Source organism: Pristiophorus japonicus, unplaced genomic scaffold, assembly GCF_044704955.1.
Source record: "Pristiophorus japonicus isolate sPriJap1 unplaced genomic scaffold, sPriJap1.hap1 HAP1_SCAFFOLD_497, whole genome shotgun sequence".
Classification (NCBI taxonomy): domain Eukaryota; kingdom Metazoa; phylum Chordata; class Chondrichthyes; family Pristiophoridae; genus Pristiophorus; species Pristiophorus japonicus.
In genome coordinates, this window is record NW_027254403.1 from 427,232 (window position 1) to 451,586 (window position 24,355).

Consider the following 24,355-nt stretch of genomic DNA (forward strand, 5'->3'; position numbering starts at 1 on the left):
CCTCTGACTAGTCCCAGGCTCTCCAGTTGCCCTCTGACCAGGCCAAGGCTTCCCAGTTGACCTCTGACTAGGCCCAGGCTTTCCAGTTGACCTCTGACTAGGCCCAGGCTCTCCAGTTGACATCTGACTAGTCCCAGGCTTCCCAGTTGATCTCTGACTAGGCCCAGACTCTCCAGTTGACCTCTGACTAGGCCCAGGCTCACCAGTTGACCTCTGACTAGTCCCAGGCTCTCCAGTTGAACTCTGACCAGGCCCAGGCTCTCCAGTTGACCTCTGACTAGTCCAAACCTTTCCAGTTGACCTCTGACCAGGCCCAGGTTCTGCATTTGACCTCTGACCAGGCCAAAGCTTCCCAGTTGACTTCTGACCAAGCCCAGGTTTCCCAGTTGACCTCTGACCAGGCCCAGACTCTCCAGTTGTCCTCTGACCAGGCACAGGTTTCCCAGTTGACCTCTGACCAGGCCCAGGCTCTCCAGATGACCTCTGACCAAGCCAAGGCTTCCCATTTGATCTCTGACCAGGCCAAGGCTTCCCAGTTGACGTTTGACCAGGCCAAGGCTCTCCAGTGACCTCTGACTAAGCCCAGGCTCTCCAGTGACCTCTGACTAAGCCCAGACTCTCCAGTTGACCTCTGACTAGTCCCAGGCTCTCCAGTTGACCTCTGACCAGGCCCAGGCTCTCCGGTTGCCCTCTGACCAGGCCAAGGCTTCCTAGTTGACCTCTGACTGGGCCAAGGCTTCCCAGTTGACCTCTGACTAGGCCCAGGCTCTCCAGTTGACATCTGACTAGTCCCAGGCTCTCCAGTGGACCTCTGACCAGGCCCAGGCTCTCCAGTTGACCTCTGACTAGGCCCAACCTCTCCAGTCGACCTCTGACCAAGCCCAGGCTTCCCAGTTGACCTCTGACCAGGCTCAGGTTTGGCAGCTGACCTCTGCCCAGGCCCAGGCTCTCCAGTTGACCTCTGACTAGGCCAAGGCTTCCCAGTTGACCTCTGACCACGCCCAGGTTTCCCAGTTGACCTCTGACTAGGCCCAGGCTCTCCAGTTGACCTCTGAATAGTCCCAGGCTCTCCAGTTGCCCTCTGACTAGGCCCAGGCTCTCCAGTTGACCTCTGACTAGTCCCAGGCTCTCCAGTTGACCTCTGACCAGGCCAAGGCTAACCAGTTGACCTCTGACCGGGCCAAGGCTTCCCAGTGGACCTCACACCCATCCCAGGCTCTCCAGTTGACCTCCGACTAGGCCCAGGCTCTCCAGTTGACTTCTGACGAGGCCCAGGCTCTCCAGTTGACCTCTGACCAGGCCCAGGCTCTCCAGTTGACCTCTGACTAGACACAGGCTCTCCAGTTGACCTCTGACCAGGCCCAAGCTCTCCAGTTGACCTCTGACTAGGCCCAGGCTCTCCAGTTGACCTCTGACTAGGCCAAGGCTTCCCAGTTGACCTCTGACCAGGCCCAGGTTTCCCAATTGACCTCTGACCTGGCCCAGGCTCTCCAGTTGACCTCTGACCAGGCCAAGGCTTCCCAGTTGATCTCTGACTAGGCCCAGACTCTCCAATTGACCTCTGACTAGACCCAGGCTCTCCAGCTGACATCTGACTAGTTCCAGGCTCTCCAGTTGATCTCTGACCATGCCTAGGCTCTCCAGTTGACCTCTGACCAGGCCAAGGCTTCCCAGTTCATCTCTGACTAGGCCCAGACTCTCCAATTGACCTCTGACTAGACCCAGGCTCTCCAGTTGATATCTGACTAGTCCCAGGCTCTCCAGTTGACCTCTGACTAGGCCAAGGCTTCCCAGTTGTCCTCTGACCAGTCCCAGGTTCTGCATTTGACCTCTGACCAGGCTAAAGCTTCCCAGTTGACCTCTGACCAGGCCCAGGCTCTCCAGTTGACCTTTGACCAGGCCAAAGCTTCCCAGTTGACCTCTGACCAGGCCCAGGCTCTCCAGTTGACCTTTGACCAGGCCAAAGCTTCCCAGTTGACCTCTGACCAAGCCAAGGCTTCCCAGTTGACCTCTGACCAAGCCCAGGTTTCCCAGTTGACCTCTGACCAGGCCCAGACTCTCCAGTTGCCCTCTGACCAGGCCCAGGTTTCCCAGTTGACCTCTGACCAGGCCCAGGCTCTCCAGATGACCTCTGACCAAGCCAAGGCTTCCCAGTTGACCTTTGACCAGGCCAAGGCTCTCCAGTGACCTCTGACTAGTCCCAGGCTCTCCAGTTGCCCTCTGACCAGGCCAAGGCTTCCCAGTTGACCTCTGACTAGGCCCAGGCTCTCCAGTTGACCTTTGACCAGGCCAAAGCTTCCCAGTTGACCTCTGACCAAGCCAAGGCTTCCCAGTTGACCTCTGACCAAGCCCAGGTTTCCCAGTTGACCTCTGACCAGGCCTAGACTCTCCAGTTGCCCTCTGACCAGGCCCAGGTATCCCAGTTGACCTCTGACCAGGCCCAGGCTCTCCAGATGACCTCTGACCAAGCCAAGGCTTCCCAGTTGACCTTTGACCAGGCCAAGGCTCTCCAGTGACCTCTGACTAGGCCCAGGCTCTCCATTGACCTCTGACTAGACCCAGACTCTCCAGTTGACCTCTGACTAGGCCCAGGCACTCCATTTGACCTCTGACCAGGCCATAGCTTCCCAGTTGACCTCTGACCAAGCCCAGGCTTCCCAGTTAACCTCTAACCAGGCCCAGGTTTGGCAGCTGACCTCTGACCAGGCCCAGGCTCTGCAGTGACCTCTGACTAGTCCCAGGCTCTCCAGTTGCCCTCTGACCAGGCCAAGGCTTCCCAGTTGACCTCTGACTAGGCCCAGGCTTTCCAGTTGACCTCTGACTAGGCCCAGGCTCTCCAGTTGACATCTGACTAGTCCCAGGCTTCCCAGTTGATCTCTGACTAGGCCCAGACTCTCCAGTTGACCTCTGACTAGGCCCAGGCTCACCAGTTGACCTCTGACTAGTCCCAGGCTCTCCAGTTGAACTCTGACCAGGCCCAGGCTCTCCAGTTGACCTCTGACTAGTCCAAACCTTTCCAGTTGACCTCTGACCAGGCCCAGGTTCTGCATTTGACCTCTGACCAGGCCAAAGCTTCCCAGTTGACTTCTGACCAAGCCCAGGTTTCCCAGTTGACCTCTGACCAGGCCCAGACTCTCCAGTTGTCCTCTGACCAGGCACAGGTTTCCCAGTTGACCTCTGACCAGGCCCAGGCTCTCCAGATGACCTCTGACCAAGCCAAGGCTTCCCATTTGATCTCTGACCAGGCCAAGGCTTCCCAGTTGACGTTTGACCAGGCCAAGGCTCTCCAGTGACCTCTGACTAAGCCCAGGCTCTCCAGTGACCTCTGACTAAGCCCAGACTCTCCAGTTGACCTCTGACTAGTCCCAGGCTCTCCAGTTGACCTCTGACCAGGCCCAGGCTCTCCGGTTGCCCTCTGACCAGGCCAAGGCTTCCTAGTTGACCTCTGACTGGGCCAAGGCTTCCCAGTTGACCTCTGACTAGGCCCAGGCTCTCCAGTTGACATCTGACTAGTCCCAGGCTCTCCAGTGGACCTCTGACCAGGCCCAGGCTCTCCAGTTGACCTCTGAATAGGCCCAACCTCTCCAGTCGACCTCTGACCAAGCCCAGGCTTCCCAGTTGACCTCTGACCAGGCTCAGGTTTGGCAGCTGACCTCTGCCCAGGCCCAGGCTCTCCAGTTGACCTCTGACTAGGCCAAGGCTTCCCAGTTGACCTCTGACCAAGCCAAGGCTTCCCAGTTGACCTCTGACCAAGCCCAGGTTTCCCAGTTGACCTCTGACCAGGCCTAGACTCTCCAGTTGCCCTCTGACCAGGCCCAGGTATCCCAGTTGACCTCTGACCAGGCCCAGGCTCTCCAGATGACCTCTGACCAAGCCAAGGCTTCCCAGTTGACCTTTGACCAGGCCAAGGCTCTCCAGTGACCTCTGACTAGGCCCAGGCTCTCCATTGACCTCTGACTAGACCCAGACTCTCCAGTTGACCTCTGACTAGGCCCAGGCACTCCATTTGACCTCTGACCAGGCCATAGCTTCCCAGTTGACCTCTGACCAAGCCCAGGCTTCCCAGTTAACCTCTAACCAGGCCCAGGTTTGGCAGCTGACCTCTGACCAGGCCCAGGCTCTGCAGTGACCTCTGACTAGTCCCAGGCTCTCCAGTTGCCCTCTGACCAGGCCAAGGCTTCCCAGTTGACCTCTGACTAGGCCCAGGCTTTCCAGTTGACCTCTGACTAGGCCCAGGCTCTCCAGTTGACATCTGACTAGTCCCAGGCTTCCCAGTTGATCTCTGACTAGGCCCAGACTCTCCAGTTGACCTCTGACTAGGCCCAGGCTCACCAGTTGACCTCTGACTAGTCCCAGGCTCTCCAGTTGAACTCTGACCAGGCCCAGGCTCTCCAGTTGACCTCTGACTAGTCCAAACCTTTCCAGTTGACCTCTGACCAGGCCCAGGTTCTGCATTTGACCTCTGACCAGGCCAAAGCTTCCCAGTTGACTTCTGACCAAGCCCAGGTTTCCCAGTTGACCTCTGACCAGGCCCAGACTCTCCAGTTGTCCTCTGACCAGGCACAGGTTTCCCAGTTGACCTCTGACCAGGCCCAGGCTCTCCAGATGACCTCTGACCAAGCCAAGGCTTCCCATTTGATCTCTGACCAGGCCAAGGCTTCCCAGTTGACGTTTGACCAGGCCAAGGCTCTCCAGTGACCTCTGACTAAGCCCAGGCTCTCCAGTGACCTCTGACTAAGCCCAGACTCTCCAGTTGACCTCTGACTAGTCCCAGGCTCTCCAGTTGACCTCTGACCAGGCCCAGGCTCTCCGGTTGCCCTCTGACCAGGCCAAGGCTTCCTAGTTGACCTCTGACTGGGCCAAGGCTTCCCAGTTGACCTCTGACTAGGCCCAGGCTCTCCAGTTGACATCTGACTAGTCCCAGGCTCTCCAGTGGACCTCTGACCAGGCCCAGGCTCTCCAGTTGACCTCTGACTAGGCCCAACCTCTCCAGTCGACCTCTGACCAAGCCCAGGCTTCCCAGTTGACCTCTGACCAGGCTCAGGTTTGGCAGCTGACCTCTGCCCAGGCCCAGGCTCTCCAGTTGACCTCTGACTAGGCCAAGGCTTCCCAGTTGACCTCTGACCACGCCCAGGTTTCCCAGTTGACCTCTGACTAGGCCCAGGCTCTCCAGTTGACCTCTGAATAGTCCCAGGCTCTCCAGTTGCCCTCTGACTAGGCCCAGGCTCTCCAGTTGACCTCTGACTAGTCCCAGGCTCTCCAGTTGACCTCTGACCAGGCCAAGGCTAACCAGTTGACCTCTGACCGGGCCAAGGCTTCCCAGTGGACCTCACACCCATCCCAGGCTCTCCAGTTGACCTCCGACTAGGCCCAGGCTCTCCAGTTGACTTCTGACGAGGCCCAGGCTCTCCAGTTGACCTCTGACCAGGCCCAGGCTCTCCAGTTGACCTCTGACTAGACACAGGCTCTCCAGTTGACCTCTGACCAGGCCCAAGCTCTCCAGTTGACCTCTGACTAGGCCCAGACTCTCCAGTTGACCTCTGACTAGGCCAAGGCTTCCCAGTTGACCTCTGACCAGGCCCAGGTTTCCCAATTGACCTCTGACCTGGCCCAGGCTCTCCAGTTGACCTCTGACCAGGCCAAGGCTTCCCAGTTGATCTCTGACTAGGCCCAGACTCTCCAATTGACCTCTGACTAGACCCAGGCTCTCCAGCTGACATCTGACTAGTTCCAGGCTCTCCAGTTGATCTCTGACCATGCCTAGGCTCTCCAGTTGACCTCTGACCAGGCCAAGGCTTCCCAGTTCATCTCTGACTAGGCCCAGACTCTCCAATTGACCTCTGACTAGACCCAGGCTCTCCAGTTGATATCTGACTAGTCCCAGGCTCTCCAGTTGACCTCTGACTAGGCCAAGGCTTCCCAGTTGTCCTCTGACCAGTCCCAGGTTCTGCATTTGACCTCTGACCAGGCTAAAGCTTCCCAGTTGACCTCTGACCAGGCCCAGGCTCTCCAGTTGACCTTTGACCAGGCCAAAGCTTCCCAGTTGACCTCTGACCAGGCCCAGGCTCTCCAGTTGACCTTTGACCAGGCCAAAGCTTCCCAGTTGACCTCTGACCAAGCCAAGGCTTCCCAGTTGACCTCTGACCAAGCCCAGGTTTCCCAGTTGACCTCTGACCAGGCCCAGACTCTCCAGTTGCCCTCTGACCAGGCCCAGGTTTCCCAGTTGACCTCTGACCAGGCCCAGGCTCTCCAGATGACCTCTGACCAAGCCAAGGCTTCCCAGTTGACCTTTGACCAGGCCAAGGCTCTCCAGTGACCTCTGACTAGTCCCAGGCTCTCCAGTTGCCCTCTGACCAGGCCAAGGCTTCCCAGTTGACCTCTGACTAGGCCCAGGCTCTCCAGTTGACCTTTGACCAGGCCAAAGCTTCCCAGTTGACCTCTGACCAAGCCAAGGCTTCCCAGTTGACCTCTGACCAAGCCTAGGTTTCCCAGTTGACCTCTGACCAGGCCTAGACTCTCCAGTTGCCCTCTGACCAGGCCCAGGTATCCCAGTTGACCTCTGACCAGGCCCAGGCTCTCCAGATGACCTCTGACCAAGCCAAGGCTTCCCAGTTGACCTTTGACCAGGCCAAGGCTCTCCAGTGACCTCTGACTAGGCCCAGGCTCTCCATTGACCTCTGACTAGACCCAGACTCTCCAGTTGACCTCTGACTAGGCCCAGGCACTCCATTTGACCTCTGACCAGGCCATAGCTTCCCAGTTGACCTCTGACCAAGCCCAGGCTTCCAGTTAACCTCTAACCAGGCCCAGGTTTGGCAGCTGACCTCTGACCAGGCCCAGGCTCTGCAGTGACCTCTGACTAGTCCCAGGCTCTCCAGTTGCCCTCTGACCAGGCCAAGGCTTCCCAGTTGACCTCTGACTAGGCCCAGGCTTTCCAGTTGACCTCTGACTAGGCCCAGGCTCTCCAGTTGACATCTGACTAGTCCCAGGCTTCCCAGTTGATCTCTGACTAGGCCCAGACTCTCCAGTTGACCTCTGACTAGGCCCAGGCTCACCAGTTGACCTCTGACTAGTCCCAGGCTCTCCAGTTGAACTCTGACCAGGCCCAGGCTCTCCAGTTGACCTCTGACTAGTCCAAACCTTTCCAGTTGACCTCTGACCAGGCGCAGGTTCTGCATTTGACCTCTGACCAGGCCAAAGCTTCCCAGTTGACTTCTGACCAAGCCCAGGTTTCCCAGTTGACCTCTGACCAGGCCCAGACTCTCCAGTTGTCCTCTGACCAGGCACAGGTTTCCCAGTTGACCTCTGACCAGGCCCAGGCTCTCCAGATGACCTCTGACCAAGCCAAGGCTTCCCATTTGATCTCTGACCAGGCCAAGGCTTCCCAGTTGACGTTTGACCAGGCCAAGGCTCTCCAGTGACCTCTGACTAAGCCCAGGCTCTCCAGTGACCTCTGACTAAGCCCAGACTCTCCAGTGACCTCTGACTAGGCCCAGACTCTCCAGTTGACTTCTGACTAGGCCCAGGGACTCCAGTTGACCTCTGACCAGGCCCGGGCTCTCCAGTTGACCTCTGACTAGGCCAAGGCTTCCCAGTTGACCTCTGGCCAGTCCCAGGTTCGGCAGCTGACCTCTGACCAGGCCCAGGCTCTCCAGTGACCTCTGACTAGGCCCAGGCTCTCCAGTGACCTCTGACTAGGCCCAGGCTCTCCAGTGACCTCTGACTAGGCCCAGACTCTCCAGTTGACCTCTGACTAGGCCCAGGCTCTCCAGTTGACCTCTGACTAGGCCCAGGCTCTCCAGTTGACCTCTGACCAGGCCCGGGCTCTCCAGTTAAACTCTGACTAGACCCAGGCTCTCCAGTTGACCTCTGACTAGGCCAAGGCTTCCCAGTTGACCTCTGACCAGGCCCAGGCACTCCAGTTGACTTCTGACGAGGCCCAGGCTCTCCAGTTGACCTCTGACCAGGCCCAGGCTCTCCAGTTGACCTCTGACTAGACACAGGCTCTCCAGTTGACCTCTGACCAGGCCCAAGCTCTCCAGTTGACCTCTGACTAGGCCCAGGCTCTCCAGTTGACCTCTGACTAGGCCAAGGCTTCCCAGTTGACCTCTGACCAGGCCCAGGCACTCCAGTTGACCTCTGACCAGGCCTAGACTCTCCAGTTGCCCTCTGACCAGGCCCAGGTATCCCAGTTGACCTCTGACCAGGCCCAGGCTCTCCAGATGACCTCTGACCAAGCCAAGGCTTCCCAGTTGACCTTTGACCAGGCCAAGGCTCTCCAGTGACCTCTGACTAGGCCCAGGCTCTCCATTGACCTCTGACTAGACCCAGACTCTCCAGTTGACCTCTGACTAGGCCCAGGCACTCCATTTGACCTCTGACCAGGCCATAGCTTCCCAGTTGACCTCTGACCAAGCCCAGGCTTCCCAGTTAACCTCTAACCAGGCCCAGGTTTGGCAGCTGACCTCTGACCAGGCCCAGGCTCTGCAGTGACCTCTGACTAGTCCCAGGCTCTCCAGTTGCCCTCTGACCAGGCCAAGGCTTCCCAGTTGACCTCTGACTAGGCCCAGGCTTTCCAGTTGACCTCTGACTAGGCCCAGGCTCTCCAGTTGACATCTGACTAGTCCCAGGCTTCCCAGTTGATCTCTGACTAGGCCCAGACTCTCCAGTTGACCTCTGACTAGGCCCAGGCTCACCAGTTGACCTCTGACTAGTCCCAGGCTCTCCAGTTGAACTCTGACCAGGCCCAGGCTCTCCAGTTGACCTCTGACTAGTCCAAGCCTTTCCAGTTGACCTCTGACCAGGCCCAGGTTCTGCATTTGACCTCTGACCAGGCCAAAGCTTCCCAGTTGACTTCTGACCAAGCCCAGGTTTCCCAGTTGACCTCTGACCAGGCCCAGACTCTCCAGTTGCCCTCTGACCAGGCCCAGGTTTCCCAGTTGACCTCTGACCAGGCCCAGGCTCTCCAGATGACCTCTGACCAAGCCAAGGCTTCCCATTTGATCTCTGACCAGGCCAAGGCTTCTCAGTTGACGTTTGACCAGGCCAAGGCTCTCCAGTGACCTCTGACTAAGCCCAGGCTCTCCAGTGACCTCTGACTAAGCCCAGACTCTCCAGTGACCTCTGACTAGGCCCAGACTCTCCAGTTGACTTCTGACTAGGCCCAGGGACTCCAGTTGACCTCTGACCAGGCCCGGGCTCTCCAGTTGACCTCTGACTAGGCCAAGGCTTCCCAGTTGACCTCTGGCCAGTCCCAGGTTCGGCAGCTGACCTCTGACTAGGCCCAGGCTCTCCAGTTGACCTCTGACTAGGCCCAGGCTCTCCAGTTGACCTCTGACCAGGCCCGGGCTCTCCAGTTAAACTCTGACTAGACCCAGGCTCTCCAGTTGACCTCTGACTAGGCCAAGGCTTCCCAGTTGACCTCTGACCAGGCCCAGGCACTCCAGTTGACTTCTGACGAGGCCCAGGCTCTCCAGTTGACCTCTGACCAGGCCCAGGCTCTCCAGTTGACCTCTGACTAGACACAGGCTCTCCAGTTGACCTCTGACCAGGCCCAAGCTCTCCAGTTGACCTCTGACTAGGCCCAGGCTCTCCAGTTGACCTCTGGCTAGGCCAAGGCTTCCCAGTTGACCTCTGACCAGGCCCAGGTTTCCCAATTGACCTCTGACCTGGCCCAGGCTCTCCAGTTGACCTCTGACCAGGCCAAGGCTTCCCAGTTGATCTCTGACTAGGCCCAGACTCTCCAATTGACCTCTGACTAGACCCAGGCTCTCCAGTTGACATCTGACCATGCCTAGGCTCTCCAGTTGACCTCTGACCAGGCCAAGGCTTCCCAGTTCATCTCTGACTAGGCCCAGACTCTCCAATTGACCTCTGACTAGGCCCAGACTCTCCAGTTGACATCTGACTAGTCCCAGGCTCTCCAGTTGATCTCTGACCAGGCCCAGGCTCTCCAGTTGACCTCTGACTAGGCCAAGGCTTCCCAGTTGTCCTCTGACCAGGCCCAGGTTCTGTATTTGACCTCTGACCAGGCTAAAGCTTCCCAGTTGACCTCTGACCAGGCCCAGGCTCTCCAGTTGACCTTTGACCAGGCCAAAGCTTCCCAGTTGACCTCTGACCAGGCCCAGGCTCTCCAGTTGACCTTTGACCAGGCCAAAGCTTCCCAGTTGACCTCTGACCAAGCCAAGGCTTCCCAGTTGACCTCTGACCAAGCCCAGGTTTCCCAGTTGACCTCTGACCAGGCCCAGACTCTCCAGTTGCCCTCTGACCAGGCCCAGGTTTCCCAGTTGACCTCTGACCAGGCCCAGGCTCTCCAAATGAGCTCTGACCAAGCCAAGGCTTCCCAGTTGACCTTTGACCAGGCCAAGGCTCTCCAGTGACCTCTGACTAGTCCCAGGCTCTCCAGTTGCCCTCTGACCAGGCCAAGGCTTCCCAGTTGACCTCTGACTAGGCCCAGGCTCTCCAGTTGCCCTTTGACCAGGCCCAGGTATCCCAGTTGACCTCTGACCAGGCCCAGGCTCTCCAGATGACCTCTGACCAAGCCAAGGCTTCCCAGTTGACCTTTGACCAGGCCAAGGCTCTCCAGTGACCTCTGACTAGGCCCAGGCTCTCCATTGACCTCTGACTAGACCCAGACTCTCCAGTTGACCTCTGACTAGGCCCAGGCACTCCATTTGACCTCTGACCAGGCCATAGCTTCCCAGTTGACCTCTGACCAAGCCCAGGCTTCCCAGTTAACCTCTAACCAGGCCCAGGTTTGGCAGCTGACCTCTGACCAGGCCCAGGCTCTGCAGTGACCTCTGACTAGTCCCAGGCTCTCCAGTTGCCCTCTGACCAGGCCAAGGCTTCCCAGTTGACCTCTGACTAGGCCCAGGCTTTCCAGTTGACCTCTGACTAGGCCCAGGCTCTCCAGTTGACATCTGACTAGTCCCAGGCTTCCCAGTTGATCTCTGACTAGGCCCAGACTCTCCAGTTGACCTCTGACTAGGCCCAGGCTCACCAGTTGACCTCTGACTAGTCCTAGGCTCTCCAGTTGAACTCTGACCAGGCCCAGGCTCTCCAGTTGACCTCTGACTAGTCCAAGCCTTTCCAGTTGACCTCTGACCAGGCCCAGGTTCTGCATTTGACCTCTGACCAGGCCAAAGCTTCCCAGTTGACTTCTGACCAAGCCCAGGTTTCCCAGTTGACCTCTGACCAGGCCCAGACTCTCCAGTTGCCCTCTGACCAGGCCCAGGTTTCCCAGTTGACCTCTGACCAGGCCCAGGCTCTCCAGATGACCTCTGACCAAGCCAAGGCTTCCCATTTGATCTCTGACCAGGCCAAGGCTTCTCAGTTGACGTTTGACCAGGCCAAGGCTCTCCAGTGACCTCTGACTAAGCCCAGGCTCTCCAGTGACCTCTGACTAAGCCCAGACTCTCCAGTGACCTCTGACTAGGCCCAGACTCTCCAGTTGACTTCTGACTAGGCCCAGGGACTCCAGTTGACCTCTGACCAGGCCCGGGCTCTCCAGTTGACCTCTGACTAGGCCAAGGCTTCCCAGTTGACCTCTGGCCAGTCCCAGGTTCGGCAGCTGACCTCTGACCAGGCCCAGGCTCTCCAGTGACCTCTGACTAGGCCCAGGCTCTCCAGTGACCTCTGACTAGGCCCAGACTCTCCAGTTGACCTCTGACTAGGCCCAGGCTCTCCAGTTGACCTCTGACTAGGCCCAGGCTCTCCAGTTGACCTCTGACCAGGCCCGGGCTCTCCAGTTAAACTCTGACTAGACCCAGGCTCTCCAGTTGACCTCTGACTAGGCCAAGGCTTCCCAGTTGACCTCTGACCAGGCCCAGGCACTCCAGTTGACTTCTGACGAGGCCCAGGCTCTCCAGTTGACCTCTGACCAGGCCCAGGCTCTCCAGTTGACCTCTGACTAGACACAGGCTCTCCAGTTGACCTCTGACCAGGCCCAAGCTCTCCAGTTGACCTCTGACTAGGCCCAGGCTCTCCAGTTGACCTCTGGCTAGGCCAAGGCTTCCCAGTTGACCTCTGACCAGGCCCAGGTTTCCCAATTGACCTCTGACCTGGCCCAGGCTCTCCAGTTGACCTCTGACCAGGCCAAGGCTTCCCAGTTGATCTCTGACTAGGCCCAGACTCTCCAATTGACCTCTGACTAGACCCAGGCTCTCCAGTTGACATCTGACCATGCCTAGGCTCTCCAGTTGACCTCTGACCAGGCCAAGGCTTCCCAGTTCATCTCTGACTAGGCCCAGACTCTCCAATTGACCTCTGACTAGGCCCAGACTCTCCAGTTGACATCTGACTAGTCCCAGGCTCTCCAGTTGATCTCTGACCAGGCCCAGGCTCTCCAGTTGACCTCTGACTAGGCCAAGGCTTCCCAGTTGTCCTCTGACCAGGCCCAGGTTCTGTATTTGACCTCTGACCAGGCTAAAGCTTCCCAGTTGACCTCTGACCAGGCCCAGGCTCTCCAGTTGACCTTTGACCAGGCCAAAGCTTCCCAGTTGACCTCTGACCAGGCCCAGGCTCTCCAGTTGACCTTTGACCAGGCCAAAGCTTCCCAGTTGACCTCTGACCAAGCCAAGGCTTCTCAGTTGACCTCTGACCAAGCCCAGGTTTCCCAGTTGACCTCTGACCAGGCCCAGACTCTCCAGTTGCCCTCTGACCAGGCCCAGGTTTCCCAGTTGACCTCTGACCAGGCCCAGGCTCTCCAGATGACCTCTGACCAAGCCAAGGCTTCCCAGTTGACCTTTGACCAGGCCAAGGCTCTCCAGTGACCTCTGACTAGTCCCAGGCTCTCCAGTTGCCCTCTGACCAGGCCAAGGCTTCCCAGTTGAACTCTGACTAGGCTCAGGCTCTCCAGTTGACCACTGACTAGGCTCAGGCTCTCCAGTTGACCTCTGACTAGTCCCAGGCTCTCCAGTTGACCTCTGACCAGGCCCAGGCTCTCCAGTGACCTCTGACTAGGCCCAGGCTCTCCAGTGACCTCTGACTAGGCCCAGGCTCTCCAGTGACCTCTGACTACGCCCAGACTCTCCAGTTGACCTCTGACTAGGCCCAGGCTCTCCAGTTGACCTCTGACTAGGCCCAGGCTCTCCAGTTGACCTCTGACCAGGCCCGGGCTCTCCAGTTAAACTCTGACTAGACCCAGGCTCTCCAGTTGACCTCTGACTAGGCCAAGGCTTCCCAGTTGACCTCTGACCAGGCCCAGGCACTCCAGTTGACTTCTGACGAGGCCCAGGCTCTCCAGTTGACCTCTGACCAGGCCCAGGCTCTCCAGTTGACCTCTGACTAGACACAGGCTCTCCAGTTGACCTCTGACTAGGCCCAGACTCTCCAGTTGACATCTGACTAGTCCCAGGCTCTCCAGTTGATCTCTGACCAGGCCCAGGCTCTCCAGTTGATCTCTGACTAGGCCAAGGCTTCCCAGTTGTCCTCTGACCAGGCCCAGGTTCTGCATTTGACCTCTGACCAGGCTAAAGCTTCCCAGTTGACCTCTGACCAGGCCCAGGCTCTCCAGTTGACCTTTGACCAGGCCAAAGCTTCCCAGTTGACCTCTGACCAGGCCCAGGCTCTCCAGTTGACCTTTGACCAGGCCAAAGCTTCCCAGTTGACCTCTGACCAAGCCAAGGCTTCCCAGTTGACCTCTGACCAAGCCCAGGTTTCCCAGTTGACCTCTGACCAGGCCCAGACTCTCCAGTTGCCCTCTGACCAGGCCCAGGTTTCCCAGTTGACCTCTGACCAGGCCCAGGCTCTCCAGATGAGCTCTGACCAAGCCAAGGCTTCCCAGTTGACCTTTGACCAGGCCAAGGCTCTCCAGTGACCTCTGACTAGTCCCAGGCTCTCCAGTTGCCCTCTGACCAGGCCAAGGCTTCCCAGTTGACCTCTGACTAGGCCCAGGCTCTCCAGTTGACCTTTGACCAGGCCAAAGCTTCCCAGTTGACCTCTGACCAAGCCAAGGCTTCCCAGTTGACCTCTGACCAAGCCCAGGTTTCCCAGTTGACCTCTGACCAGGCCTAGACTCTCCAGTTGCCCTCTGACCAGGCCCAGGTATCCCAGTTGACCTCTGACCAGGCCCAGGCTCTCCAGATGACCTCTGACCAAGCCAAGGCTTCCCAGTTGACCTTTGACCAGGCCAAGGCTCTCTAGTGACCTCTGACTCGGCCCAGGCTCTCCATTGACCTCTGACTAGACCCAGACTCTCCAGGTTACCTCTGACTAGGCCCAGGCACTCCATTTGACCTCTGACCAGGCCATAGCTTCCCAGTTGACCTCTGACCAAGCCCAGGCTTCCCAGTTAACCTCTAACCAGGCCCAGGTTTGGCAGCTGACCTCTGACCAGGCCCAGGCTCTGCAGTGACCTCTGACTAGTCCCAGGCTCTCCAGTTGCCCTCTGACCAGGCCAAGGCTTCCCAGTTGACCTCTGACTAGGCCCAGGCTTTCCAGTTGACCTCTGACTAGGCCCAGGCTCTCCAGTTGACATCTGACTAGTCCCAGGCTTCCCAGTTGATCTCTGACTAGGCCCAGACTCTCCAGTTGACCTCTGACTAGGCCCAGGCTCACCAGTTGACCTCTGACTAGTCCCAGGCTCTCCAGTTGAACTCTGACCAGGCCCAGGCTCTCCAGTTGACCTCTGACTAGTCCAAGCCTTTCCAGTTGACCTCTGACCAGGCCCAGGTTCTGCATTTGACCTCTGACCAGGCCAAAGCTTCCCAGTTGACTTCTGACCAAGCCCAGGTTTCCCAGTTGACCTCTGACCAGGCCCAGACTCTCCAGTTGCCCTCTGACCAGGCCCAGGTTTCCCAGTTGACCTCTGACCAGGCCCAGGCTCTCCAGATGACCTCTGACCAAGCCAAGGCTTCCCATTTGATCTCTGACCAGGCCAAGGCTTCTCAGTTGACGTTTGACCAGGCCAAGGCTCTCCAGTGACCTCTGACTAAGCCCAGGCTCTCCAGTGACCTCTGACTAAGCCCAGACTCTCCAGTGACCTCTGACTAGGCCCAGACTCTCCAGTTGACTTCTGACTAGGCCCAGGCACTCCAGTTGACCTCTGACCAGGCCCGGGCTCTCCAGTTGACCTCTGACTAGGCCAAGGCTTCCCAGTGACCTCTGACTAGGCCCAGACTCTCCAGTTGACCTCTGGCTAGACCCAGGCACTCAAGTTGACATCTGATTAGTCCCAGGCTCTCCAGTTGACCTCTGACCAGGCCCGGGCTCTCCAGTTAACCTCTGACTAGACCGACGCTCTCCAGTTGACCTCTGACTAGGCCAAGGCTTCCCAGTTGACCTCTGACCAGGCTCAGGTTTGGCAGCTGACCTCTGACCAGGTCCAGGCTCTCCAGTTGACCTCTGACTAGGCCCTGGCTCTCCAGTTGACCCCTGACCAGGCCCAGGTTCTGCAGTTGACCTCTGACCAGGCCAAGGTTTCCCAGTTGACCTCTGACTAGGCCCAGGCTCTCCAGTTGACCTCTGACTAGGCCCAGGCTCTCCAGTTGACATCTGACTAGTCCCAGGCTATCCAGTTGACCTCTGACCAGGCCCAGGCTCTCCAGTGACCTCTGACTCGGCCCAGACTCTCCAGTTGACTTCTGACTAGGCCCAGGCACTCCAGTTGACCTCTGACCAGGCCCGGGCTCTCCAGTTGACCTCTGACTAGGCCAAGGCTTCCCAGTTGACCTCTGACCAAGCCCAGGTTTCCCAGTTGACCTCTGACCAGGCCCAGACTCTCCAGTTGCCCTCTGACCAGGCCCAGGTTTCCCAGTTGACCTCTGACCAGGCCCAGGCTCTCCAGATGACCTCTGACCAAGCCAAGGCTTCCCATTTGATCTCTGACCAGGCCAAGGCTTTCCAGTTGACCTTTGACCAGGCCAAGGCTCTCCAGTGACCTCTGACTAGGCCCAGGCTCTCCAGTGACCTCTGACTAGGCCCAGACTCTCCAGTTGACCTCTGACTAGGCCCAGGCACTCCAGTTGACCTCTGACCAGGCCCGGGCTCTCCAGTTGACCTCTGACTAGGCCAAGGCTTCCCAGTTGACCTCTGACCAGGCCCAGGTTCGGCAGCTGACCTCTGACCAGGCCCAGGCTCTCCAGTGACCTCTGACTAGGCCCAGGCTCTCCAGCTGATCTCTGACCAGGACCAGGCTCTCCAGTTGACCTCTGACTAGCCCAAGGCTTCCCAGTTGTCCTCTGACCAGGCCCAGGTTCTGCATTTGACCTCTGACCAGGCCAAAGCTTCCCAGCTGACCTCTGACCAGGCCAAAGCTTCCCAGCTGACCTCTGACCAGGCCCAGGCTCTCCAGTGACCTCTGACTTGGCCCAGGCTCTCCAGTGACCTCTGACTAGGCCCAGGCTCTCCAGTTGACATCTGACTAGTCCCAGGCTCTCCAGTTGACCTCTGAACAGGCCCAGGCTCTCCAGTTGACCTCTGACTAGGCCCAGGCTCTCTAGTTGACCTCTGACTAGGCCCAGGCTCTCCAGTTGACTTCTGACTAGGCCCAGGCTCTCCAGTTGACATCTGACTAGTCCCAGGCTCTCCAGTTGACCTCTGACCAGGCCCAGGCTCTCCAGTTGACCTCTGACTATGCCCAGGCTCTCCAGTTGACCTCTGACTAGGCCCAAGATCTCCAGTTAACCTCTGACTAGGCCAATGCTTCCCAGTTGATCTCTGACCAGGCCAAGACTCTCCAGTTGCTCTCTGACCAGGCCAAAGCTTCCCAGTTGACCTCTGACCAAGCCCAGGTTTCCCAGTTGACCTCTGACCAGGCCCAGACTCTCCAGTTGCCCTCTGACCAGGCCCAGGTTTCCCAGTTGACCTCTGACCAGGCCCAGGCTCTCCAGATGACCTCTGACCAAGCCAAGGCTTCCCATTTGATCTCTGACCAGGCCAAGGCTTTCCAGTTGACCTTTGACCAGGCCAAGGCTCTCCAGTGACCTCTGACTAGGCCCAGGCTCTCCAGTGACCTCTGACTAGGCCCAGACTCTCCAGTTGACCTCTGACTAGGCCCAGGCACTCCAGTTGACCTCTGACCAGGCCCGGGCTCTCCAGTTGACCTCTGACTAGGCCAAGGCTTCTTAGTTGACCTCTGACCAGGCCCAGGTTCGGCAGCTGACCTCTGACCAGGCCCAGGCTCTCCAGTGACCTCTGACTAGGCCCAGGCTCTCCAGCTGATCTCTGACCAGGCCCAGGCTCTCCAGTTGACCTCTGACTAGCCCAAGGCTTCCCAGTTGTCCTCTGACCAGGCCCAGGTTCTGCATTTGACCTCTGACCAGGCCAAAGCTTCCCAGCTGACCTCTGACCAGGCCAAAGCTTCCCAGCTGACCTCTGACCAGGCCCAGGCTCTCCAGTGACCTCTGACTTGGCCCAGGCTCTCCAGTGACCTCTGACTAGGCCCAGGCTCTCCAGTTGACATCTGACCAGGCCCAGGCTCTCCAGTTGACCTCTGACTAGGCCCAGGCTCTCCAGTTGACCTCTGACTAGGCCCAAGATCTCCAGGCCAATGCTTCCCAGTTGATCTCTGACCAGGCCAAGACTCTCCAGTTGCCCTCTGACCAGGCCAAAGCTTCCCAGTTGACCTCTGACCAAGCCAAGGCTTCACAGTTGACCTCTGACCAGGCCCAGGTTTCCCAATTGACCTCTGACCAGGCCCAGGCTCTCCAGTTGACCTCTGACCAGGCCAAGGCTTCCCAGTTGACCTCTGACCAGGACAAGGTTCGGCAGCTGACCTCTGACCAGCCCAGGCTCTCCAGTGACCTCTGACCAGGCCCAGGCTGTCCAGTTGACCTCTGACTAGGCCCAGGCTCTCCAGTTGACCTCTGACTAGGCCCAGGCTCTCCAGTTGACCTCTGACTAGGCCCAGGATCTCCAGTTGACCTCTGACTAGGCCCAGGCTCTCCAGTTGACCTCTGACTAGGCCCAGGATCTCCAGTTGACCTCTGACTAGGCCCAGGTTTCCCAATTGACCTCTGACCAGGCCCAGGCTCTCCAGTTGACCTCTGACCAGGCCAAGGCTTCCCAGTTGACCTCTGACCAGGACAAGGTTCGGCAGCTGACCTCTGACCAGCCCAGGCTCTCCAGTGACCTCTGACCAGGCCCAGGCTCTCCAGTGACTTCTGACCAGCCCAGGCTCTCCAGTGACCTCTGACCAGGCCCAGGCTCTCCAGTTGACCTCTGACTAGGCCCAGGCTCTCCAGTTGACCTCTGACTAGGCCCAGGCTCTCCAGTTGACCTCTGACTAGGCCCAGGATCTCCAGTTGACCTCTGACTAGGTCCAGGCTCTCCAGTTGACCTCTGACTAGGCCCAGGATCTCCAGTTGACCTCTGACTAGGCCAATGCTTCCCAGTTGATCTCTGACCAGGCCTAGGTTCTGCATTTGACCTCTGACCAGGCCAAAGCTACCCAGTTGACCTCTGACCAAGCCAAGGCTTCCCAGTTGACCTCTGACCAGGCCCAGATTTCCCAGTTGACCTCTGACCAGGCCCAGGTTCTCCAGTTGACCTCTTACGAGGCACAGGCTCTCCAGTTGACCTCTGACTAGGCCCAGGCTCTCCAGTTGACCTCTGACTAGGCCCAGGATCTCCAGTTGACCTCTGACTAGGCCAATGCTTCCCAGTTGATCTCTGACCAGGCCCAGGTTCTGCATTTGACCTCTGACCAGGCCAAAGCTTCCCAGTTGACCTCTGACCAAGCCAAGGCTTCCCAGTTGCCCTCTGACCAGGCCCAGGTTTCCCAGTTGACCTCTGACCAGGCCCAGATTCTCCAGTTGCCCTCTGACCAAGCCAAACTTCCCAGTTGACCTCTGACCAGGCCAAGGTTTCCCAGTTGACCTCTATCCAGGCCCAGGTTCCGCAGTTGACCTCTTACTAGGCCCAGGCTCTCCAGTTGGCCTCTGACCAGGCCCAGGCTCTCCAGTTGACTTCTGACCAGGCCCAGGCTCTCCAGTTGCCCTCTGACCAGGCCAAGGCTTCCCAGTTGACCTCTGACCAGGACAAGGTTCGGCAGCTGACCTCTGACCAGCCCAGGCTCTCCAGTGACCTCTGACCAGGCCCAGGCTCTCCAGTTGACCTCTGACTAGGCCCAGGCTCTCCAGTTGACCTCTGACTAGGCCCAGGCTCTCCAGTTGACCTCTGACTAGGCCCAGGATCTCCAGTTGACCTCTGACTAGGCCCAGGCTCTCCAGTTGACCTCTGACTAGTCCCAGGATCTCCAGTTGACCTCTGACTAGGCCCAGGTTTCCCAATTGACCTCTGACCAGGCCCAGGCTCTCCAGTTGACCTCTGACCAGGCCAAGGCTTCCCAGTTGACCTCTGACCAGGACAAGGTTCGGCAGCTGACTTCTGACCAGCCCAGGCTCTCCAGTGACCTCTGACCAGGCCCAGGCTCTCCAGTGACTTCTGACCAGCCCAGGCTCTCCAGTGACCTCTGACCAGGCCCAGGCTCTCCAGTTGACCTCTGACTAGGCCCAGGCTCTCCAGTTGACCTCTGATTAGGCCCAGGCTCTCCAGTTGACCTCTGACTAGGCCCAGGATCTCCAGTTGACCTCTGACTAGGTCCAGGCTCTCCAGTTGACCTCTGACTAGGCCCAGGATCTCCAGTTGACCTCTGACTAGGCCCAGGTTTCCCAATTGACCTCTGACCAGGCCCAGGCTCTCCAGTTGACCTCTGACCAGGCCAAGGCTTCCCAGTTGACCTCTGACCAGGACAAGGTTCGGCAGCTGACTTCTGACCAGGCCCAGGCTCTCCAGTGACTTCTGACCAGCCCAGGCTCTCCAGTGACCTCTGACCAGGCCCAGGCTCTCCAGTTGACCTCTGACTAGGCCCAGGCTCTCCAGTTGACCTCTGATTAGGCCCAGGCTCTCCAGTTGACCTCTGACTAGGCCCAGGATCTCCAGTTGACCTCTGACTAGGTCCAGGCTCTCCAGTTGACCTCTGACTAGGCCCAGGATCTCCAGTTGACCTCTGACTAGGCCAATGCTTCCCAGTTGATCTCTGACCAGGCCTAGGTTCTGCATTTGACCTCTGACCAGTCCAAAGCTACCCAGTTGACCTCTGACCAAGCCAAGGCTTCCCAGTTGACCTCTGACCAGGCCCAGGTTTCCCAGTTGACCTCTGACCAGGCCCAGGTTCTCCAGTTGACCTCTTACGAGGCACAGGCTCTCCAGTTGACCTCTGACTAGGCCCAGGCTCTCTAGTTGACCTCTGACTAGGCCCAGGATCTCCAGTTGACCTCTGACTAGGCCAATGCTTCCCAGTTGATCTCTGACCAGGCCCAGGTTCTGCATTTGACCTCTGACCAGGCCAAAGCTTCCCAGTTGACCTCTGACCAAGCCAAGGCTTCCCAGTTGCCCTCTGACCAGGCCCAGGTTTCCCAGTTGACCTCTGACCAGGCCCAGATTCTCCAGTTGCCCTCTGACCAAGCCAAACTTCCCAGTTGACCTCTGACCAGGCCAAGGTTTCCCAGTTGACCTCTATCCAGGCCCAGGTTCCGCAGTTGACCTCTTACTAGGCCCAGGCTCTCCAGTTGACCTCTGACCAGGCCCAGGCTCTCCAGTTGACTTCTGACCAGGCCCAGGCTCTCCAGTTGCCCTCTAACCAGGCCAAGGCTTCCCAGTTGACCTCTGACCAGGCCCAGGTTCGGCACTGCTCTGACCGGCCCAGGTTCTCCAGTTGACCTCTGACTAGGCCCAGGCTCTCCAGTTGACCTCTGACTAGGCCCAGTCTCTCCAGTTGACCTCTGACTAGTCCCAGGCTCTCCAGTTGACCTCTGACCAGACCCAGGCTCTCCAGTTGACTTCTGACTAGGCTCAGGCTCTCCAGTTGACCTCTGACTAGTCCCAGGCTCTCCAGTTGACCTCTGACTAGTCGAAGGCTCCCCAGTTGACCTCTGACCAGACTCAGGCTCTCCAGTTGACCTCTGACTAGGCTCAGGCTCTCCAGTTGACCTCTGACTAGGCCCAGGATCTCCAGTTGACCTCTGACTAGGCCCAGGTTTCCCAATTGACCTCTGACCAGGCCCAGGCTCTCCAGTTGACCTCTGACCAGGCCAAGGCTTCCCAGTTGACCTCTGACCAGGACAAGGTTCGGCAGCTGACTTCTGACCAGCCCAGGCTCTCCAGTGACCTCTGACCAGGCCCAGGCTCTCCAGTGACTTCTGACCAGCCCAGGCTCTCCAGTGACCTCTGACCAGGCCCAGGCTCTCCAGTTGACCTCTGACTAGGCCCAGGCTCTCCAGTTGACCTCTGATTAGGCCCAGGCTCTCCAGTTGACCTCTGACTAGGCCCAGGATCTCCAGTTGACCTCTGACTAGGTCCAGGCTCTCCAGTTGACCTCTGACTAGGCCCAGGATCTCCAGTTGACCTCTGACTAGGCCAATGCTTCCCAGTTGATCTCTGACCAGGCCTAGGTTCTGCATTTGACCTCTGACCAGGCCAAAGCTACCCAGTTGACCTCTGACCAAGCCAAGGCTTCCCAGTTGACCTCTGACCAGGCCCAGGTTTCCCAGTTGACCTCTGACCAGGCCCAGGTTCTCCAGTTGACCTCTTACGAGGCACAGGCTCTCCAGTTGACCTCTGACTAGGCCCAGGCTCTCTAGTTGACCTCTGACTAGGCCCAGGATCTCCAGTTGACCTCTGACTAGGCCAATGCTTCCCAGTTGATCTCTGACCAGGCCCAGGTTCTGCATTTGACCTCTGACCAGGCCAAAGCTTCCCAGTTGACCTCTGACCAAGCCAAGGCTTCCCAGTTGCCCTCTGACCAGGCCCAGGTTTCCCAGTTGACCTCTGACCAGGCCCAGATTCTCCAGTTGCCCTCTGACCAAGCCAAACTTCCCAGTTGACCTCTGACCAGGCCAAGGTTTCCCAGTTGACCTCTATCCAGGCCCAGGTTCCGCAGTTGACCTCTTACTAGGCCCAGGCTCTCCAGTTGACCTCTGACCAGGCCCAGGCTCTCCAGTTGACTTCTGACCAGGCCCAGGCTCTCCAGTTGCCCTCTAACCAGGCCAAGGCTTCCCAGTTGACCTCTGACCAGGCCCAGGTTCGGCACTGCTCTGACCGGCCCAGGTTCTCCAGTTGACCTCTGACTAGGCCCAGGCTCTCCAGTTGACCTCTGACTAGGCCCAGTCTCTCCAGTTGACCTCTGACTAGTCCCAGGCTCTCCAGTTGACCTCTGACCAGACCCAGGCTCTCCAGTTGACTTCTGACTAGGCTCAGGCTCTCCAGTTGACCTCTGACTAGTCCCAGGCTCTCCAGTTGACCTCTGACTAGTCGAAGGCTCCCCAGTTGACCTCTGACCAGACTCAGGCTCTCCAGTTGACCTCTGACTAGGCTCAGGCTCTCCAGTTGACCTCTGACTAGGCCCAGGATCTCCAGTTGACCTCTGACTAGGCCCAGGTTTCCCAATTGACCTCTGACCAGGCCCAGGCTCTCCAGTTGACCTCTGACCAGGCCAAGGCTTCCCAGTTGACCTCTGACCAGGACAAGGTTCGGCAGCTGACTTCTGACCAGCCCAGGCTCTCCAGTGACCTCTGACCAGGCCCAGGCTCTCCAGTGACTTCTGACCAGCCCAGGCTCTCCAGTGACCTCTGACCAGGCCCAGGCTCTCCAGTTGACCTCTGACTAGGCCCAGGCTCTCCAGTTGACCTCTGATTAGGCCCAGGCTCTCCAGTTGACCTCTGACTAGGCCCAGGATCTCCAGTTGACCTCTGACTAGGTCCAGGCTCTCCAGTTGACCTCTGACTAGGCCCAGGATCTCCAGTTGACCTCTGACTAGGCCAATGCTTCCCAGTTGATCTCTGACCAGGCCTAGGTTCTGCATTTGACCTCTGACCAGGCCAAAGCTACCCAGTTGACCTCTGACCAAGCCAAGGCTTCCCAGTTGACCTCTGACCAGGCCCAGGTTTCCCAGTTGACCTCTGACCAGGCCCAGGTTCTCCAGTTGACCTCTTACGAGGCACAGGCTCTCCAGTTGACCTCTGACTAGGCCCAGGCTCTCTAGTTGACCTCTGACTAGGCCCAGGATCTCCAGTTGACCTCTGACTAGGCCAATGCTTCCCAGTTGATCTCTGACCAGGCCCAGGTTCTGCATTTGACCTCTGACCAGGCCAAAGCTTCCCAGTTGACCTCTGACCAAGCCAAGGCTTCCCAGTTGCCCTCTGACCAGGCCCAGGTTTCCCAGTTGACCTCTGACCAGGCCCAGATTCTCCAGTTGCCCTCTGACCAAGCCAAACTTCCCAGTTGACCTCTGACCAGGCCAAGGTTTCCCAGTTGACCTCTATCCAGGCCCAGGTTCCGCAGTTGACCTCTTACTAGGCCCAGGCTCTCCAGTTGACCTCTGACCAGGCCCAGGCTCTCCAGTTGACTTCTGACCAGGCCCAGGCTCTCCAGTTGCCCTCTAACCAGGCCAAGGCTTCCCAGTTGACCTCTGACCAGGCCCAGGTTCGGCACTGCTCTGACCGGCCCAGGTTCTCCAGTTGACCTCTGACTAGGCCCAGGCTCTCCAGTTGACCTCTGACTAGGCCCAGTCTCTCCAGTTGACCTCTGACTAGTCCCAGGCTCTCCAGTTGACCTCTGACCAGACCCAGGCTCTCCAGTTGACTTCTGACTAGGCTCAGGCTCTCCAGTTGACCTCTGACTAGTCCCAGGCTCTCCAGTTGACCTCTGACTAGTCGAAGGCTCCCCAGTTGACCTCTGACCAGACTCAGGCTCTCCAGTTGACCTCTGACTAGGCTCAGGCTCTCCAGTTGACCTCTGACTAGGCCCAGGCTCTCCTGTTGACCTCTGACTAGGCCCAGACCCCAGGCCTAACTCTCTTTTCTCGCTTCCGCCCTGCAGCGCACCAAGCCCCGGATGATTTACCACTACCAGTACATGAGCTGGCCGGATCACGGGGTCCCCACCGAGCCCGGAGGGGTCCTGAGCTTCCTGGAGCAGGTGAACAGCAAGCAGGATGAGATACGTGATGCGGGGCCCATCATCATCCATTGCAGGTAAGGGGCGGGATGTTGGGGGGGCGAGGGGGTCAGAGAGAGAGAGAGAGGGCGGGGAGGTCAGAGAGAGGGCGGGGGGAGTCAGAGAGAGAGAGGGCGGGGGAGTCAGAGAGAGAGAGAGAGAGAGGGCGGGGGAGTCAGAGAGAGAGAGAGCGAGAGGGCGGGGGAGTCAGAGAGAGAGAGAGAGAGAGGGCGGGGAGGTCAGAGAGAGAGAGAGAGAGGGCGGGGAGGTCAGAGAGAGAGAGAGAGAGAGAGCGGGGGAGTCAGAGAGAGGGCGGGGGGGGTCAGAGAGAGAGAGAGAGGGCGGGGGAGTCAGAGAGAGGGCGGGGGGGGTCAGAGAGAGAGAGAGAGAGGGCGGGGGAGTCAGAGAGAGAGAGAGAGAG

At 58.4% G+C, this 24,355-nt stretch overlaps 1 protein-coding gene across 1 annotated transcript in view; it reads left to right on the forward strand.

Annotated features, from left to right (window-relative positions):
- LOC139253669 (tyrosine-protein phosphatase non-receptor type 6-like) overlaps positions 1–23,976 on the forward strand; it is a 148,869-nt gene extending 124,893 nt beyond the window's left edge. Inside the window, exon 11 of the mRNA XM_070873507.1 lies at positions 23,818–23,976. Coding sequence (XP_070729608.1) covers positions 23,818–23,976 — 159 coding nt within the window. The remainder of the gene's footprint in view (positions 1–23,817) is intronic.
- The last annotated feature ends 379 nt before the right edge of the window (positions 23,977–24,355 follow it).